The 21,052-nt window shown below is 33.2% G+C and overlaps 1 protein-coding gene across 1 annotated transcript in view; it reads right to left on the reverse strand.

The window, feature by feature from the left end:
- LOC106460571 (zwei Ig domain protein zig-8-like) overlaps positions 1 to 21,052 on the reverse strand; it is a 147,959-nt gene that overhangs the window by 33,736 nt on the left and 93,171 nt on the right. The window contains exon 2 of the mRNA XM_022387321.1: positions 1,491 to 1,684. Within this exon, the coding sequence (XP_022243029.1) occupies positions 1,491 to 1,684 (194 nt within the window). The remainder of the gene's footprint in view (positions 1 to 1,490; positions 1,685 to 21,052) is intronic.

Consider the following 21,052-nt stretch of genomic DNA (forward strand, 5'->3'; position numbering starts at 1 on the left):
ATGTTTGGTGTGACGGGGGATTCAAACCCGCGACCCACAGATTGCGAGTCGAGCGCCCTAACCACCTGGCCATGCCGGGCCAACATGCTATGTACCAACAGCTACAATAAAAAATAAAATAAACATTATAAGGCATGTGTTTTCTCTTCAGCCTAAGAAGATAATAACGAAAGGGAAAACATTTCACCTATACCTATTTTAATATTACACTATATATAGGATCCCAGGGATTTAAACGCCATCCGGATGACTGAGAAGTCACTTAACTCTGTTGTAGCCCACATTCTCTCTGTGCCTCTCTAAGCGACATAATAACACCACATGTGCTGTATATAAACGTGTATAAGTTTCCTTTGTTATTCAAAGGTAAAAGTAATGTACAAATTCGAATATATTATGTTTGTTCTGTAACCCACAATAGGCAAACCACCCTTTACGAAAACGCATTAAAGCGAATGTTCGTGATGTTAACAGTTAAATTACCAACTATACAGCTTTTGGATATTTTGTAAAGAACCATGATATCATCTCTATGAATAATATATTTTATAAGAATAAAAACTTCTTGCAAATTCAAAATATTACTCTGATAAATATTCTCAAGGAAACTATTTCTTTCGAGTTTTATACCAAAACTGAGTAATGAATATATATCTTTGCATGGCTTCTTGAATATCGTGCAAAACTAGTCGAGGGTACCTGGATAGACTAGAGAGAGAGAGAAGGCAGCTAGTCAAACCACCCACCGTCAACGCTGGGGCCACGCTTTTTAACAACGAAAAGCGAGACCAACCATCGCATTATAATACCCTCACGGCTGATTTGTTTGTTTGTTTTTGAATTTGGCGCAAATATCTACGATATAACATCGTATGATCTGCAGATTTGTTTCCATGGTAAAAGTGTAGTGAGGTAGTCAAGGATAAGTTATTCTTACCCTTTTCTTAGTTGGGAAGTATGACATTTGTCACTTTTTGTACAACCCTTAGTGCCTATCATGCTACTACTCATTCTGAAGCCTAACCACCAAGCTTGTTTGGAATTAAGCACAAAGCTACACAATGGGCTATCTGTGATCTGCCCACCACAAGTATCGAAACCCGGTTTCTAGCGTTGTAAGTCCGCAGACATACCGCTGTGCCACTGTGGGAGGGGGGGGGCGCCTAACCACCAAAAAGTTTAATTCACCTATCATATCCAGTAGGAATGTTTCTCGTGGCATGAACTTCAATATCCAGGAAAAATAAATGTGTGAATATCACATATGTGTATGAAAGTCACAAGTCACATATTTACAAAATTACAGAACAAGAGTGTATATTAAGATTATAAGTTACAAGTGAGCTGAATATCATATCTCAGTGTGAGAGTGTGTGGTTGTTACAAGTGGCTGAACACGAGCGAGGTTCCGGGATACGAGAATGTATCATAGTGATCATTATGAGTAGGATACTTTTCTGGGTATCATTTAGTTCCAATGAAAAACCTACCGTTTTATCTCCAAGATTGTCGACAACACAGTGCAGGTAAGCTGTCTGGCCTAACTGGCAGGTAGCATCTTTCATGGTAATGTTGCCAGTGATTGGAATAGCGTACCCTCCAACGCTCCAGTATTCCTCTAAAGGTAAAACCCCGTCATCTGAAGCGTACTTTGTGGTAATGACATCGGTCGTTCCGTTGGTATCTAGATAATAAAATGAAACAGTCATAGATATATAAACAACATACATAATGCAGTTTCTTTGAATGATACAAGGTACTGCAAGATAGTTTCCTGGCTTTTCATGAACGATGTTACAGTATAACGATGTTTATAAAATTCAGAAACATTTTCTACTTTATAAAAGACAGAATGCCTTTTCTGCGAGCAAAGATTTTAAAATTATTTTCAACTTCGGAAAATGTGTTTTGAATTATTTGGTTGCTGAAAGAAAACTAGCAATATACGCATCATAGAGATAGAGAGTAGGTTCATTAACCTACCAATATATATATACATTTGTATATAATAAAATAATTTCAAGAGTGTATATAAACAATTATAACTATTTGATATTTAGTTGGAACCAACATTGATTCATGGCTCTCATCTCTCTGGAATACGTACTTTGCCACTGGCTAATATTCCTAAACTTCCATCACTTTTAAATAGAAACTTTCTTAAGAAGTGAATTTACTACATTGTGGGCTCTCTCAGGCATTAGTAGACAATTTTCTTATGGATAATTCTTCCTTAACTCTTATACCTATACTTAACTCTTATCGCTGCAAATAGGTACGTTCTTACTGAGCAGAATTTATAAAATCTCAGCATTCATAAATAGGAATTTTCTTGCTGAACAACCTGCTTAAGCTCCGAGTCTTCTGGCGTAGGATTGTTCTTACTGAGAAGACTGTCTAAACTCACAGATTTTCAAAATTAATAAGCAAACTTTCTAAGCTGTACATTTTCTCAAAACGTTAACTTTCTGAAATTTCTTCAACACTTCTTTAATTAAAAATACTCTATAAATTCCGAACTTTTTTTTTACAGTAAAATCTGCGTATATTTACATAGAACTATTTTGGAATTTAAAGTTATCGAATAATTTTCCTTTAAATGATAAAGCAAATAAAAAAAAAGACGTCCAAATGTAAGGAAATGCTGCTACGTTTAATCTAAAGCCAACGGAAACAACTTATTTAAACATTGAAAACATACTTACATAAATATCATGTGCACATTTAACAAAAACTTTTGATATGCTATGTATTTGAAAATAGTACATATCCGCTGACAAAAATATTTAATTTTCTTTAGTTCTCAAAATAATAAATATTTAAGTAAAATAAAAATATGTGAATCTTTCTGATTTCTTTATTGTTTATATTTGAAAAATTATATATTGTTGTTCGAACACTTTCTGAGAACACTTAAAGTCTAAATATCTTTTTGTATTATTTCATGCTGCAAATAAGGGAATATTTAATGTTTTTAAAAATCTCGAAATATGAAGTTTTAGTAAATGTTGTTTGTTTTTTGCTATAATGATAAATGTTTTTCAGTTAATATCTTGTCCAAACAAGTGTCAGTGTAGATTATTTAGTAGCATTAGTTGTTGTAAGCACTTTAGATGTTACACGAGGGGAGGGGAAGGGGGAGAGACGATCAAAGACGATGACGTCATAGTCCCACAAAGTGTCACCAGGGGCGAGTTGTTTTGGGCGCTTTGCTAGGTCGCCATGACAGGCGGCCGTGACGTCATAGTTCCAAGAAGTGGAGCCAACACAAATTTGATCAATCTGTCTCAACATGACTATAATTAATACAGTCGCTATAAAACACCAATTTATTAGTTAATTACGTTTTCTGACCATTTATGTTTATTTAACTCGTTTTAAAACTGACGCTTAACGCTAATTGATTAGTTCTAAACATTTTCTGACCATTTATATTTAAATATTCCAGAAAAAAACGTTTAACGTTTCAACTGCCTCTCTTTCAGTCTGTGCATGGTATTATGTACTTTTAATCTGATGGGCATCTTATACACCACCTGATGACACAACGCTCAGATCAAAGAAAGAATCACAGTAATCCGTAATTTAAAAACACTGATAACAGCGAGAAAAGTCAGTCAGAAGCACTAGCCGTCCATGCGGCCACTCTTAACTGAGAGACTTCCCAGTTACAATATTCCCTCAGATGAAAATTCATAATGTACTCAGTGCTGTATTACATCTTAAGCTTTCGACCTTCAATCCCGCAGCCCTAAATCCGCCTACATCTTCAAATACTAACTTTTTAATTATTTATCTCTGTTTCTTTCATTTATTCTATGAACCATTAGATCTGTCTTTCTCCTTTTTCTCATCTATTTATCTTCTAGTCAATTTATATTTATTTCTGGTAATCTGTAGTCCATATATTTTTTTATTTTTATGCGAAACTCTAATTAGTTTCTATTTATAATCATCATTAAATATTCGATTAGTAATAATAATAATGAATAATATCAATAAAAATAATAATGAAACTTTCACGTAACTTTCGTTTATTTTTAAAGTATGAATATAAATATGAGTTTAACGATCTTAGATTAGAGCAATGTGCAGTGATAACGATAGATATATTAGAGCAATGTGCAGTGATAGATAGCGAAATATATTATTTGATTCCGTAGAAGAAGCCAAGTGAATAAATGTAGATAAGTTAATCATTTTCCAACAGTATATTTTATTTCATGTCTTAGAGAAATGTTATGATATTCTAATGTGAGAGCTTTAGCTTGGCTTAGCTTCTCTATCTTTTTCCGTGTCTGTAATGCAGGTTCATAACATAATTTTGAAACTTATCATTGAATATACGATTGAAATATGTTTCCATCGTTATGATAAAAAACATTTTTGTGAAAAGTGTTTGCTTCTGAAAGATAGTTTAAAAAAGTCAGCTATGTTTCATTAGATAAAAGGTCAGTAATCAGCGGCGAGTTTGGCAAAAAATATTTTAAATTAATGTAAAATTATTCCCTTTTGTCATCGATGGTAAGATGGCGTTATGGCTTATCAGGTTAAAGCTTATTTACATATTATCGAACATAGTTTAGAAATTATTCAAAGTCAGCTCGGAATTTTCATAATACATTAAAACTGATGAAGGTCATTTGTTATTCATACTCACTTAAGCTCCTCAAAAAACAAGCACACACACACACACACGTGCGCGCACGTATAAACAACAATAACTAGTGATTAGCTAGACGACCAAAAATAATCTGAACCTCTAGTTCACAAGTCAGAGTCTGAAAATTATCAGTCTTAACTTAGCCATTTATCTTTATATGTTTCTATTTATTTAACTAGCTAACGAACAACTATAGTTAGATAAACAGATAGATAAATGTCTTTATACGTTTCTGAAGCTATTAGTTACACTCACTTTATAACTCCCTTTGTCTTTCTATGTATCTGTTTAGCTGGTTTCTGTCTGTCTATCATTATTTATCTGTTTTTATTTTTGTCTCTTCTTTTTATAGCCTAGGGCCTGGCAAATATATATAGTCTATCTAAGTAATCAATCTCTAGCATGATATTTTAACTTAAACTAGATTTAGAAATAAAAACTGTAGATTTAATAGTTGATTTGCCATTATACTATACTGAAGACTATCTTAAAGAGGAATACTAGTTTCATACGTTTTCAAGTTCGGTTATGAACATTATTATGACTCTACTGAGTCAGACATTACCTTTAGATCTGGAGAGTGAGATCACTCGCTGTGCTGAACTGAGAGAGTCAACAGACAGCTGAATATTATTTTGAATGTTAAACAGATATGTGTTCAAACAGAGTGAGAGAGAGACAGGTGGTTGGTGCATTGCTTGTTTTCACGTTTAAGTTTACAAAGTGCTACATCAAATGTATGCTGTGATAGCAAATTTTTCGTCTACACATATAGAAAGTTTGAACACTGTGTTTATATATATCTCCATACATTACTGTCAATTGTTTACACAGTAATCAACTTGGAATACTTTCTTAAGGAATAAATCTGGTCATCAATTGTGGAACTTTATTAAATATCAACTGGAGAATGAGTTTTTGATTCTGTACCTCCGAATTATATCTGAATTGCGTTTCAAAGATTTCAGACATGTCATCAATTTGATATTTTCCGACGTCTGTTGATCGTTAGTTATTTTTATACTACTTGGTTCTATTGATTCGTCAATCATATCTTTAAAAATTTAGATTGTGTATAAATCCAGCAACAAATGCTTCGTTGGTTTAATATAACACAGCTGAAATGGATGTTAAATATCTGTGAGGAAATTAATTCGTAGATCTTATAAAAAAAATATTGTTTTTCAAGCCCCTATCGTGGTTAGTGTTTGTAAGGTTTGTCCATTTATAAATCAAACCTAACTTCAGCAATGTACCGAATAAATGTAATATAAATGGATATGAAAATCTAGATTACCTGCTTGGCCGTCCAAAATTATATGTTCCTTGGATAGTATCAATTTTGGGTGTTGCCGTAAAACGAAACCACACGTGACCTAGGACTTTAATGAGAATTTAGGATTTGCAGGTGAGCACAGTCATTATGTACAGGGGTCCAGATTCTACTAGATTGTATGCATAAAATGCAGCCTTCATTTTATCATAACTGTAAGGAATCGGTAGACATGAATGTTTGAGTTACAATGCTGAAATACAGAATGAAGAAGTAATTGCAATTTGGTGAGATGAATCTCCGTATATTTCTAACATGGATGGTTTAATCTTGATATCTAAGTTATACCTGACCAATTAACAATATATGATCATCTTGATATCTAAGTTATACCTGACCAATTAACAATATATGATCATCTTGATATCTAAGTTATACCTGACCAATTAACAATATATGATCATCTTGATATCTAAGTTATACCTGACCAATTAACAATATCTAATCATCTTGATATCTATGTTATACCTGACCAATTAACAATATATGATCATCTTGATATCTAAGTTATACCTGACCAATTAACAATATATGATCATCTTGATACCTAAGCTATACCTGACCAATTAACAATATCTAATCATCTTGATACCTAAGTTATATCTGACCAATTAACAATATATGATCATCTTGATATCTAAGCTATACCTGACCAATTAACAATATCTAATCATCTTGATACCAAAGCTATACCTGACCAATTAACAATATCTAAATGACCCATCATGAAATGAATGCTGCCTCATACTGTGATTAAAATGCTATAATGCCTCTATCAACAATAGCGATTTGAGATAAATGCCACCTTTAATCTGCCTTAACTCGCCATGAGTTCATGGCACGAATCCAGATACCGTTATGGGTTGTTTTAGAACGTCACCTGATAGACACAAGAGATAAACCCTAAAATATCATCATTGTCCTTAGAGTTATTTTTTTAAAAAAATATGAATATCTAAATTTTCAAGCTTGTATCAATGGTTGGTGGAAAGTACTATTGGAGCCTGAAATAGACTCACTTTCACTACCTATCAAAATGGGCCCTCAGCGACGCAACAGGACATCCCCCCCTCCTTCTCAACATATGATGTCCAATTTTTTTGTTGTGTAATATATAAGTGTTTGAAAATGATTAAGTAACATCTCCCCTAGTTTGTGATGTATTGAATGATGTTGATTAAGCAACACACCGTCCTTCTAGTAAAGTAGAAATGTTTATATACCCACCCATTCCTTGCATAAATCTTCGCGAATGAGAATAATACATAAAACTATATTTTACTACTAAGTTTGTGGTGCGTTTTTTCACATTACAGCTCCTGTGATTATTCTACGCTAACATGAACTTTAAGCTATATTTATTATAATTTCGGCTAAAATTATAATTTTAAGTAACTCAGACTAATAAGTATCTAATTACATAATATTCATTCTTCTTTCTGACTGACTGATTGTAAGTAGTAAGTCTGAGAATATTACAGGATTTCGATAACGATTCTACCTTTTTATTTTAAGTATTTGCAAGTAATTGTTTTCAAAGTTATTATAGAACCACAAGCTCTAGGTATACATTTTATTTATTATCTACAGTATACAGAACATCAAGTCAAATAAGTAAAAATTCAAATCAGGCTCTTCGTAAGTGATATGTTAAATCTTAAGACCAAAACTACAGCAAAATTAATGGAAATATGACTAAACCATCAAGGTTATGCATTTTGAAGTTAAAATTATCGTTGTGTAAGCCACAGGAGAATTCGAAGTAGCCGTTAATTGTATATTTGTGTAAAACTATTGGCTCATACATTTTCTTTCCAAACTACTTTAGTATAAGCCATTACAATGATTACTTTTGTAAATAATTTGATTTTGAATAAGCCAAGAAGATTCTTAATGTTTTTAATGTAGCCTTGACAACAACTTTTATAATTAAATAACACTATCAACTTTGTGTTTTTGTTTCTTATTAAGTACAAAGCTACACCGTGAGCTGTCTGTACTGGAGCCTGGCATGATCAGGTGGTTAGGGCGCTTCACTCGCAATCAAAAAGTCGTGGTTCGACAAAAACATGCTCGCCCCTTTCAGCCTTAAGGACATTATAATATAGCGGTCAATCCACTATTAGTTGGTAAAAGAGTAGCCCAAGAGTTATAGGTGAGTGGTAAGGTCTAGCTGCCTTCCTTTCCTCTAGTCTTTTACTGCTAAATTAGGGAATGCTAGCGCAGACAGCCCTCGTGTAGCTTTGTGCGAAATTCAAACTACCTGTATATTGAAATAGACATGATTAAGGAAAGACGCAGATTACGTAGACTATGTATAAACACAAGAGATATAACACTGAAACCACAAGTAAATGCACTTCGTAACAAAATCAGAAATGAATTTAAACTACTAAAATAAGACAACTGGAACACTAATTGTAATACTTTAAACGAAAAACAAAATCCACAAAAATACTGGAACCACCTAAAAAGTTACAAACAAAACAAGAAACCATCTCAATCCTACCAAATACCAGCACATGGTAACAAAACAGCATATACTGACTCGCAAAAAACCGAACTATTTAAAGAACACCCACAAAATATTTGTAAAAAAGAAAAAAACGATTACCACTACCGTAACCAAGTAGATAACAAAACTAAACAAAAATATTTTTACATCAACCTTCCCGGCTTTACACCCTACACAAACAACCAAAGAAGTAACAACTAACATTCTTGATGAACACATGACAAGTGAAATAAACAACGACGCAAACCTCTATAGCAATAAAACACACTAAAAACAGGAGCAGAAAATATACTGCTCAAAAATGGAACTCAGTAATTACTTGAATACCTCAAGGCATTTTTTTAACCTCTCCCTGAAAACAGGGTACATCCCCGTCTCTTGAAAGGAAGTGAATATTCTCATGTTTTTAAAGGAAGGGAAACCAGCAAAAAAGCCACACAGTTACACACCAATCAGCCTGACCAGCTGTGTAGGAAAAATGTTAGAATGAATGGTTAGTAAAAGATTAAACAATTACCTAAAACACAATTCCAAATTACCGGAAGTGCAAAACGGTTTCAGGAAATGTCCACAAACAACTGAGAGTGCACGGTTATTTGCCTTCTAGATTTAGAGAAGTCTTTTATTACAATCAGGTCTAAGGTTCCGGATGTTAGAGATGTAACTTCCGTGAGGAATTATTCGGTGGTTGTCCAACTTCCTAGAAAATGGAAAATGTCGAGGGCACCTACTCGAAGTATTTTACTCCAGAGGAGCAACATGTCTTTAGATGGCCCAAAGTTTTTATTTCACCTCATAATTCACACCGAAACACCATGTACAGCAGCTACAAATCTACAACCTTCATTAAATGCCATCACCGAATACTATTCCAAGAAACGAATAAAAATTGATATACCTAAAACACAGATCCTAGTAGTTGCAAAGCTAAAGAAACTGATCAAAATCATCCATAAATTATATCTAAATGTAACATTCCTCCAGACAGCTACGTCAGCAAAATTTTCGGTCTCACATATTGATACAAAATTAACCTGGCGAAAACATATAAATTAAATTTCAAACAAAATCTGGCAAATAATAAATCAAGTTAAAATTATAGCAGAAAATAATACGGGAACAACAAGAAGAGATATATTAAAATATACAAACAATACAGACGACCAGTTATAGAATATGCTTGCCCAGCCTGGATTAATGTTGCACCTACCAAAATTAAAACTAAACTACAAAAACAACAAAATGCAATACTCACCAGCGCATACAAAGTTCCTCCTTCAACAAATTCTCACTGCCTACACGAATACTCAAACTTATAACCACTCCATGACAGACTTCTAAACAGATCATTCATCTACTTCAAGAAAAATCTACATAAAAACGAAACTAGATCGCTATGTCATACATGATGGAAATGAGCCTAAGTACCTCTCACCCATAAATATGTACCATAAGTTTGGTAATATGTCACCTATTGCTATACCTTCCTAATATATCATCTTGTAGTTTATAATATGGTGTATTATAAAAAGGGTATTTACGTAAATACACATAGAATAAGCCACAATGTGAGTGACATTGGAATATATGGACTATAAATAGCAAGTGTATCCCAGTGTAAGTGACTCAAACATAAATGGACATGACCTGATAGAGGTATTGAATATTATGCTATAACATGGCCCTGATAGGGGAATTGAATTCATGTGATAAACACTCATGAAAACAATACCTTCTTTTATGTCGTGTTCAACATTTGACACGCCACACTCATGCTGAGAAATTAAAATCACACCCATGTTCAGGGAGAAATTACACTCTTAATGCGGGAGGAAAAGGTCAAGATTGCACCTGACCCTCCCAGGTCCAAACAATGACCTAAATCCCGATGAAGCAGAATCTGCGAACGAAGTGTTTTAAGCCTGCAGCCCGAGCCACTAGGGGGCATCAATTTATGTTTAAATTATTGTTTGTGTAAATCATAATGACTGTCGGCAATTAAACCTTTATAAGTCCTAAGAATTATTAAGTTGAAACTTAAACTTTTGTTATTATAATAAATAAGATTGCATAACTTACAATAAATTATACATTGGTATAATATCAAAATTACTGAAATTATAGTTTAATTTAGATTCTTTAAAAAAACAGGATTACATGTTTTACAATTTAGTGTTCTTAGTCCACTGCACATTAAATTTTACAGTTAACTTTATCGCTGTGTAAATTACCAAAATATTAAATCTTTCATACAAATGTATTTTTTGTGTAAACCACAAGATGAAATATTTTGCTTTTAACCCAAATTTTACAGTTAACTTTTATCTTCTCATCGTGTAAATCACCAGAATATTAATTTGAAAAATGAAACTGATCTATGTACTTCTAACTAAAACTTTCAAAGTTTGGCCTAACAAAAGAAAATATTCTCAATGTTCCTCAGTTTTCAATGCAAAACGCCAGTAGTTTGTTTTTGTATGAGTCATTCAGAAAATGTTTGTTTGTTTTAAATATATCATAATTCTCGGCATAGCATTAAAATTAGTAATATTTTATGCACAAAGACGTGGGAGTAAAGACATTCGCTCCAATTTTTCTTCGTGAATTAATTCATTGAATAGAATAAAAGCTTTAGATATTTTTGGTCTAATTAACGAAATCATGTTAAAACATAATCGTAAAAATCAAGAATGAGTTTCACCAGTTTTCTGTGTGTTATTTAACTGATCGCGAATAGGATACTTCAAAACATCTTTTCTCTATTACTCAAAACAAAACAGCCCCCAGTAGCACAGCGGTATGTCTGCGGACTTACAACGCTAGAATCCGGGTTTCTATACCCGTGGTGGGCAGAGCACAGATAGCCCATTGTGAAGCTTTGTGCTTAACTTAAAAAACAAACAAAAAACAATCAAAACAAAACAACCACTTTCTCTAGAATTAAGAGAATGATCTAATTTGCCTTTCTGAAACAAAATTCACCACTATGTACTTTGGAATACAGGATATAGATACTTATCAAAGATAATCATGTTAACATTATACCCAAGAATGTCTACTGACTCATGATCAAATGTGATATTCGAACACAAAATATTATAGGTTAGGTGAAATGTAACTGAATTCATGTATGAGAAGATGACCGTAGAACAAGTTCAAAATGTTAGATTTATTTGAAGAATGTTTTACTAGAGCAAACTGACAAGGAAACGAATGTTGAATGTAAGATTGGTATTCCACGTGGAAGAAACGAAATAAGGCTGAAACTACCGACATATGTCACGCTGACAGGCCCCGGTGACTGCCTTGGAAACATTCCACAGCTGTTTTCTCTTCTCTTAAGACAAATTTTATCTTAGCTGAAATCAGTTAAGTAAACGTCTTGTCTCATTCCACAGTTTGTCTATCGAGAGCCATCGATCTTGTCCCTGGTTGGAGGCAGAACAATGTTACGTCAACTCCAATGTAATAGAATATCTATCTATAGTCAAAGAGATGCTCGTAGTTACCAATTACATAAAACCTTAGACGTGGCTTGGCTTCTAAACCATTTATTTTCCTTCAAATGTTAGCAACATTCTTCTGGCATTCTGGCTGTAACCAAGAAGAATGAGTTACGAAAAAAAAATACAAGATCCAGGCGGTCATGCAACATCAAACATGATTCTGGAATGTTTTCGATTCAAGAAAAATCATATCTAAAGAATTAGTAAATTAACTCAAGTAAATATGTACCATACGGTGATTTAATATTTTGTTCAGCCATTCTGCTGTTTTTCTTATACGTACACGTTGATGATTTAATTAATCGAGCTCCAATAACTGTTTAAATGTGCTTTGACTAGTCCTTCCTATATGAAGCCCCTCCCCCTCCAGTGGCACGGCGGTATGTCTGCGGACTTACAACGCTAGAAACCGGGTTTCGATACCAGTAGTGGGCAGAACACAGATATCCCATTGTGTAGCCTTGTGTCTAATTGCAAACAATCAAACAAACATTAAGTTATTTACATTATCAGACACTATAAACAATAGCTTCTTTGTTTTCCATTTATCGAAAGAAAAATTCTCATTAATTTTCTGTCAAGCATCTGATTTCCCTAATAGGTTCCACTGGAACACACTAGTAGTTGATATAACACGTAGCACTGTGCATTCTGTGATTAAGAAGGTAATATGTGCAAACTGTGGTTACAAAAACTTATGTACATTACACATGAAATTTGACACATATGTATTGATATTCTGTAATCTCGATTGTATTTTATCTGAGATATGTTTTTAATATTCTGTGCACAATTATTTTATCAGACATATAATTACAGTGAAAATTGTCTAGCGATGATGGCAGTTAAACCCGATATACAAGCGACATTTACGTGGTCAAACTGGCAGCTAAAGCAAACGCATCAGGTGAAAATATGAGATTACGTAGATATTTTTTGTTATATTCCAACAAACATTATGTGTTTAAAACTAATGCCCTGGCTGAATTTTTACAGAAGTTATCCCAGTAAACATTATATGATTGATAAGGAAACTTATAGAACACATGTCAATAACAATTCTGTGATTCTGATAGTGTATCATAAATAAGAGATATTCTAGCGAAGATTCATCACTACAATGGCATTTTAAAAACATTTTTGTTGAAAAGTTTGAGATATTCCCAACATAATTATTATTATCACGATGGCATTTTATACGAGATTTTTCTCGATTGTTCTTGACTAACTATACTGTTTCATGGAACACGCGATAACAAACATTCTATGAGCATAAAGGTCAATCTATAAGCAGGAGGGTGGGATATAAGTTGTTGATGTAATATATATATATAAGGCTAGCACAGAAATCTTAGCTGAAAAATTAATGCTATAAATTAGGGAATGTGCCGCTCATTTCTACTATTTTGAGTCATAGAACATGAACCGTTCAAATGTCTTCGTGTTACACAGGTGATAAAAAAGTGCGGGAAAATGGTTGCAGTATAACAGTGACAGTCAAATCTCACTATTTGATTTGGCAATATTAGCCCAAGGCTTAGCAGTGGGAGGTGTCCACTAGATATTTCTAATCTATCACTTCAAAATTAGTGATAACTGGCGCAAGTAGCTTCGAAAAAGCTTTGCGCAAAATTCAGCAAACAAACAGTGCTACGCATGGTATTAAACGTCATTTATATTTGGCATCGGCTTCGCGTATCTTGCTACCGACTTTCTCGTTCATTTGAGCCTTCATTCGGGGAATTAAGCTGGTTAAGTTAAAATGGTTGCCAATCTTGGATTGTTTATCCTACTGCTTATCTGTTTAAATGCTATCTTTGGGGAAATCAACTGAATTTGTTCTAACAAATTTCATCAGCAACTTATGACACCAGGCATAGAGAGAGATGAATAGTTATGTATGCTTATATTGGTATTTTAGATGTTTTAGGAAAAGATAATTTGACAGCAGAAAAGTAATTACTGAGTTTGTGAAAGTGTCTTATGTGCAGCAGTCAAACAGAACCTTAAAACGTTAAGAAACGTTCAACTGTTTAGAAAATTCTCTATTTATTAAATTCCTGTGACATTTCTATCATATTAAATTCCTGTTTCTAATTCAATGATGAAGAATTAAGTATGAAAAGCATACATTCCACCATATCTAACTAGTGAATGGAACAACAAGAATAAGAGCAATATCTTTGTTCTACCGGCCAGTTTAAACAGATTACAGGAATAAAGTTAATTTCAAATTAAGAAAGTGAAAAAAAAATATGTTTCGTTTTATTTTATTTAAAATATATGCAACAAGTAATGTGTAATTAACTAGAATAACGCATGGAAAAGATGGTCATTTTATTGAAACCAGATTTTATGTCTTCTGATGGCTCAGTTGTAAGTCTGAGGACTAACGCTCAATATTGGATTTTTCACACCCTCGTTGGGCAGAGCATAGATGAACCATTGTGTAGCTTTGTATTTAACAAGGAGCATTTACTTCATTGTGCAATTGTTTCCAGCCTCTTTATTAATTTATCATGAGTCCAGAATTACTTTCTAATAAATATCTTGGTCGAATTTCTTGTTATTCTGAGGACTTACAAGGAAATCGGGACTCGATACTCGCAGTGGACAGAGTGCAAATAGCTCATTGTGTAGCTTTGCGCTTCACCTCAAATACACAAACAAAAATTATGCAAACCTGTTTTGTTACGCTAAGAGAAATGAGTTCAACTCTAAAACATATTTATCTTTTTCAATTAAAGCTATATCCAAAATATTATATATTAAGATGCTATTTTGGAGGTGGAAGTAAACAAAAATGACTTTCACCCATTATTTGACAAGACAGACATTGACATAATTTGTATCTCATTCATACACACTTTCATTCTCTACTGAAACACCATGAGCAACAGCCAGAGTTCCCGAGGAATGAAACGTCTGTCCAATTATAGTGAAGATAGAGTAAGTGTATTTCTAATAGTGTTAACAAATAACTATATTAATTTGACGTATTTGAATCATTAATCCCATATTTATGTTATTTTCATTTTCTTAAGAGACATCTAGCAATAGTCCCAGAGCTGAGGCGTTTATAAGTCGGGTCCAAATGGAAGCAGTAAAACTCACTTTGTTAGCAATGTGTTGTTAAGTTATCGTGATATTATTTACCCTACTCCAAAAACATTGTATGGTTCTATGGTGAATTTCAATAGTTGTATACTAATTTCACACAAATCATTCCTACCATACATTTTTTCAAAGGTTTACCTGAAAAATTTTGTCATTATTTACAACCCAAAAATCCAAATCTTTTTATAATAGATGATATTATGTGTGAAAGTAGTGAAAATACGGGAGTGTCCCAAATTTCTACCCGTATAAATCACCATTTCAATTCAACGGTGTTGTATACTGTACAGAATCTATTTCATCGGGGTAGAGAGATGCATAACATCAGTTTAAATATCCAATACATAATTTTGTTCAAGAATGTGAGAGACAAGTAGCAGATGAATGTTTTAGCGAGACAAATGTTTCCAACACGTGTCAAATACTTTGAAGAAGCCTATCAAGATGGAACTGTTTGGATATCTAATCCTCGATTTGAAACCACAAACTCCTGTAAATATATTTCTTCGTTCTCTTGTTTTTCTTTTTTTCAAGCTGGTGTACATCTGAATAACAAACTCATTTCTACATCTCACAATCTCTTTGCCCATAAGGCCTACATAGAAACACTATTGAGTTATAATGGAGAAACCAAGAGAAGCCACATGACTATGTCTATGTGGGTAAAGTACCCGGCGGGTAGTTTTTATGATCTCGACGTCAACGAAGGAGTTAATTATGGTATCAAAGAGTGATAGATAACAACCTGAGACAGTCAAAGATGTTTGGCCATTTACATTTGGAGATCTTTTTGCAAAACAAATTCTTGCCAAATGGTGTTACTTCAAAACTAGGCCTCGTACAAAATGAAGATGCATTTCATATTATGTCAAGTGATGAACGAGATTTCAAAGTTGTTCTACAACACGTTTATATCTACGTTATAAAAGTAAAAATTAGTCCTTTGGTCATTCTGTTGCACGCAAAAGCCTTTCAGAAGCGAACTGCTAAATATATTTTGAACTATATAGAGTACAAATCAATTTCAATTCCTCAGGGAAACTTACATGCATCTATTAAGAATGTATTTTAAAGTCAAGTACCGACACGTTTTGTTATAGTGTGTGTGTGCTCATAACGACGTATATAATGGATCTTGGAAGAAAAAAACCCATACAATTTCAAAAATTTCAGTATTAATTTTATTATAATCAATGTGGATGAAGAACTGATTCCTGCTCGACCTTGACAACCCGATTTTGATACTGAACTGTATGCATGAAGGTATGAAAGGTTATTTAGTGGAACATGAAAATAGTTTCAAGATAATGGGATTGATATAGGATGTGACGAATATTCAGAAGGATATGCACTCTTTGTATTTGATGTTACACCCCACCTATCTACTGGCAATTTGCACTTTAACCTGCTAATACAGGAAAAGCTACGAATGGAAATACGATTAGGAACAGTATAAATGTGTTTGCCTAAGTAAAATGTTAGTCCAGAAACATCATCAGTGATATCTAAGGAGCAATGAACAGTGTAAAGATTTATTATGTATTCGCACAAGATTTGTGTACGAGAACGAAACATGGAGGTGTGTTTGCCATTGATCACCCACCTAACTATGCAGAAAAATAACTGTTTATCATCAAATTGTATCCAAGCCATAAATCTGGAAATCACTGGGTCTATGTCTACTTTGGTTGAAATGGGAAAGAAGAATATTTTGATTCCCTTGTGTTATCTCCACGAACTCACAACATATGGTTATTCATCAAAAAGAACCGTTGAACGTGGACTTACAATAAAAAAGTTTGTGCAAGGACCATATTCGACAACGTATGGACACTATTATGGCTATTACAGATGTCCAAATACGGGTATAATAAAGATATATATGAGATATAATGACATAATATATGTGTTCATAATTTTATTACAGAGCATTTTAATGTAACAACGCATTTACCAGATATAACTTTTTATGATGATCAAATATCATAATCATTATTATACAAAGATTAATAAAGGTTTTAAAGATATTTTTCAAGTGATTTACGTTATGTATAAAATTTTAATCTTCTTATGTCATAATGATCTTGTTTGTGGATCATATAACAAAACAATGCAAATCTCAGGAAAATATTTTATATTTGTCATAATGATATAGATTACAATTTATTAATCTTATAGATTTTTACAGAAGAAGTCAGATAGCTCTTGAATATTGGGTCATGCCCTCAGGTGTTGTATGTTTAGGTGTCATGTCGTGTGATGTAAGGAGATTTTCAAGAGTTTTTATAGTACATTTAATTGCCTAAAAGTGTGTTACTATGTGGACACTGTTGGGCAGTATAATATGATTATGTCAGCATATTATACCACATAGCAACACGTGTTGTTGATGATGTATCTATATGAATGAGATACAAATTGGATTAATTCCCTCATCACATCATTAGATTTTTAAAACCTTGTCGAAATTGAGTCATGGTCATGTTTGTTTACTTCCGGCTTCAGATGGCCACCTTAACTGCTGTACTGTTAACTTCCTCTTACACATTTTTGTTAAGAAACTCGGATAGCTCTTGAAAATTGGGTCATTCCTATGGGTGGTGAACGTTTAGATGTTACGTCGTGTGATGTAAGGAGCTTTTCAAGGGGTTATATAATACATTTAATTGCACAAAAGTATACTTTATATAACATGTAGTGCTTTCATTTTTAGGTCATACTTATACAACTGTTCTTTTATTTTTTAAACCACACGTATAATTACTATCTGCCATTAACAATAACATTTCCTACTTGTACTTTCTATAATTATCTAGCATCACGTTATTACATTACCACAATTACTACAATTATATATATATTACTTTATCAAAATTGGATTTTGCTCTCTGAAGGTGCATGTTTAGGCATAACATTGTGAGGACCTGTCATTACATACTATAGTTATATGTGATTGATTCATACTACCTTGTGGAAATTGGGTCATGGTGTTGATGACGTCATCTTATTACACCACCTAGCAACACACCCCCTGATGTTGATGAAGTATCGGTATGAACGTTCATTTCTTTACACTAAAATATTTACTTTGTTACTGGTAACATGTTCATACACTTGCTAATTTGTATTGAAATTATAAGGATTAGCTTTCTCTGAAGCAAAATTAATATATCCATTTATTTTACAAAATTCCAATAATATTCTCGATTCTTCTAACTGCAAGTATATTTGTAAGAAATATTATAAAGTATAATCAGAATTGTAATAATAAGCTAAGACAATGAGACCCCACTGATATAAGAGAATGCTAGTCGTATATTTGTTAAACAAATCAGATATCTGGTTATCAATCACCAAAATTAGTTCAATTTGTTACGCAAATCAAATATGTGATGATAATGTAATGAAATTCAGCTTAATATGCTTAATACTGTTTATGAAATATGGCTAAATCTCAAAGAAGACATTTGGACATTTCACTCATGTAAAGGGAAGAATGAAAGCTGACCAATTTCACAGCAGACTGTTACAGATTGGCTACAAGAGTTTTAGTGTTGTTAATAGACCACCGTTTGCAACACAAACCGGCGAATGCTACTTGTTAATTGTAGCTTGAGGCAATTGTAGAATATCTTTTCCGAAACAAAATTTCTTGTTTGTAGCCACAACTTGACACCTTCTCAGTTTAAAAAACAAATTTTATAATACCAGTTTACGTGTCAGGTGTCCAGTATGGTAAATTTCACTCTAATCAAAACAAGTAATGAAATGGCTTAACTCCGTGGTGCCATAAACATTTCCAGTGGATCAAAGAGTCACTCATCACCTTTTTGTAGGATGATACTCATTTTGGAGATATTCTGAAAACAGATCCAATTGTGTTTTCATACAGAGACGTACTACCCATTTGGACAGGAATGAACATAGTGGGCGTATCAAACGTTATATGGAATGTATTTTACGCACTTTGTGTTGCTATGTGTTAGGGCATTTGATCCTGACTTTAGTCTGATGATTGATAGCGACCAACTTTGCTAAACTGGTCAAAACATGTTTGAAGAAAAGTAGATTAATGAAAAAGAGTGGTCTGTGAGCTCACCAGACTTCATTCTCACTGAACATGAATGAGATTCTGTTTGAAAATAAGTTACATCTCAAGAAATAGTCCCTCGTACAGCGGTAAGTTTACGGACTTGCAATGCTAAATCTAATGTGGCTTTACTCTAAAACAAAACAAACAAGCAAACTGTCAAATGACGCCAAACACACCACACAATGAAATTACCTGGAAACTAACTTTTCAGGATCTTATCAACACTTTGATTTTAAACATGCTCTATTTATTGCATATTGAAGAAAACACCATAAATACATTAAATGACCCCTATCATATGTCCATTTAAAAAACGTTATACTGTATTGTCTGATCACTTGCGTTACAACTCATATGGTGTTTCATCAGATGCCTGACTTGCATAAAGTTAATCGGGGTTCGATGATTAACATTCGTTTATAAGAGTGATTTAATATCTTGTCAGAAAAAAATATTATAAATTCCAATTATTATTCAATTTGGTTTGTTTAGAGCATATTCATAACTTTACTTTTCATCTGGAATTATACACAAATATTGAGTTATTTATATTATACATACATACGCGCGTCTATTCTATAATTGTTGTTAAATTGCCCGGCATGGCTAGGTGGTTATGACGCTTGACTCGCAATCTGAGGGTCACGGGTTCGAATCCCCGTCACACCAAACATGCTCGCCTTTTCAGCCGTGAGGGCGTTATATTCTGACGGTCAATCCCACTATTCGTTGGTAAAAGAGTAGCCCAAGAGTTGGCGGTGGGTGGTGATGACTAGCTACCATCCTTCTAATCTTTCACTGATAAATTAGGGACGGCTAGAGCAGATAGCCCTCGTGTAGCTTTATGCGAAATTCAAAAGAAACAAACAAACTATTGTTGTTAAGTTTACCAAGAGTGTAAAAATATATCTGACACATTTTAATAACTGTGTCTTAAAGTTTGGGATAAAAGTAATTCTTATCACAATTTTTTTACAAAAATAACTTGAATTATTAAAAGTTATTAATCGCACACAGAAAGGTTTTGCTAGTTTAAATAGCTGAAAATATAAATGTACAGTTTCTTAAACATTAAAAACGAAACATTATTTAGATAAAACTATGTGGCTGAGGTTTACTCCATCAGGAAGTCGGAAGTTAGTAAACCGTTGGAAATTTTTCTTTTCGTAGTTTAAACAAGCCACTAAATAAAATATATCAGTAAATGCTAGATTAAAGGTTCTTCTATAGCATTTTTAAAGTTAATTCAAGTATCTAGAACTAATTACGCCAGTATTGTAAGACTAGAAACTTCATTTAACCTAGGCTACCAAGAGTCGAAATGAAAGTATCGCCGCAGAAAACTGTCTAAGAAACGATTTTACTCATTCCCACTGTGTATTCTATAAACTGATATTCATAATAGAACAATAACATTTTTGAAAATATTTGGCTTGGATAGAAAATAAAAATATTGCATCTTAAGGCAAAACTATTTTAATATATGTATATTCGTTCTTGTTTAAAAACACCTTTACCATATCTACAATTTATTAAGCATCGTCTCTTTTTACGAAGCATAAATAACACAGAAGATAAATTAAATGATGTCGCTATAATATTATTAGACTGATTACTTCAAACAAATTGCTGCTGTAGAGGCAGAATCGGGCGTCCCCATAACTTATATATATTCTAATTTTCTTCCTATTTAATACTGCGGACGAGTAAACTAACAAAGTCTCTAGCTCCCATAGGGATAAAATAATCCAGATAAAGATTGTTTGTTTTGTAATCAAGCACAAAGCTACACAATGGGCTAATTGTGCTTTGCCCACCACGGGTA

The sequence above is a fragment of the Limulus polyphemus genome, unplaced genomic scaffold (assembly GCF_000517525.1).
Source record: "Limulus polyphemus unplaced genomic scaffold, Limulus_polyphemus-2.1.2 Scaffold797, whole genome shotgun sequence".
In the NCBI taxonomy this organism is placed as follows: Eukaryota; Metazoa; Arthropoda; class Merostomata; order Xiphosura; family Limulidae; genus Limulus; species Limulus polyphemus.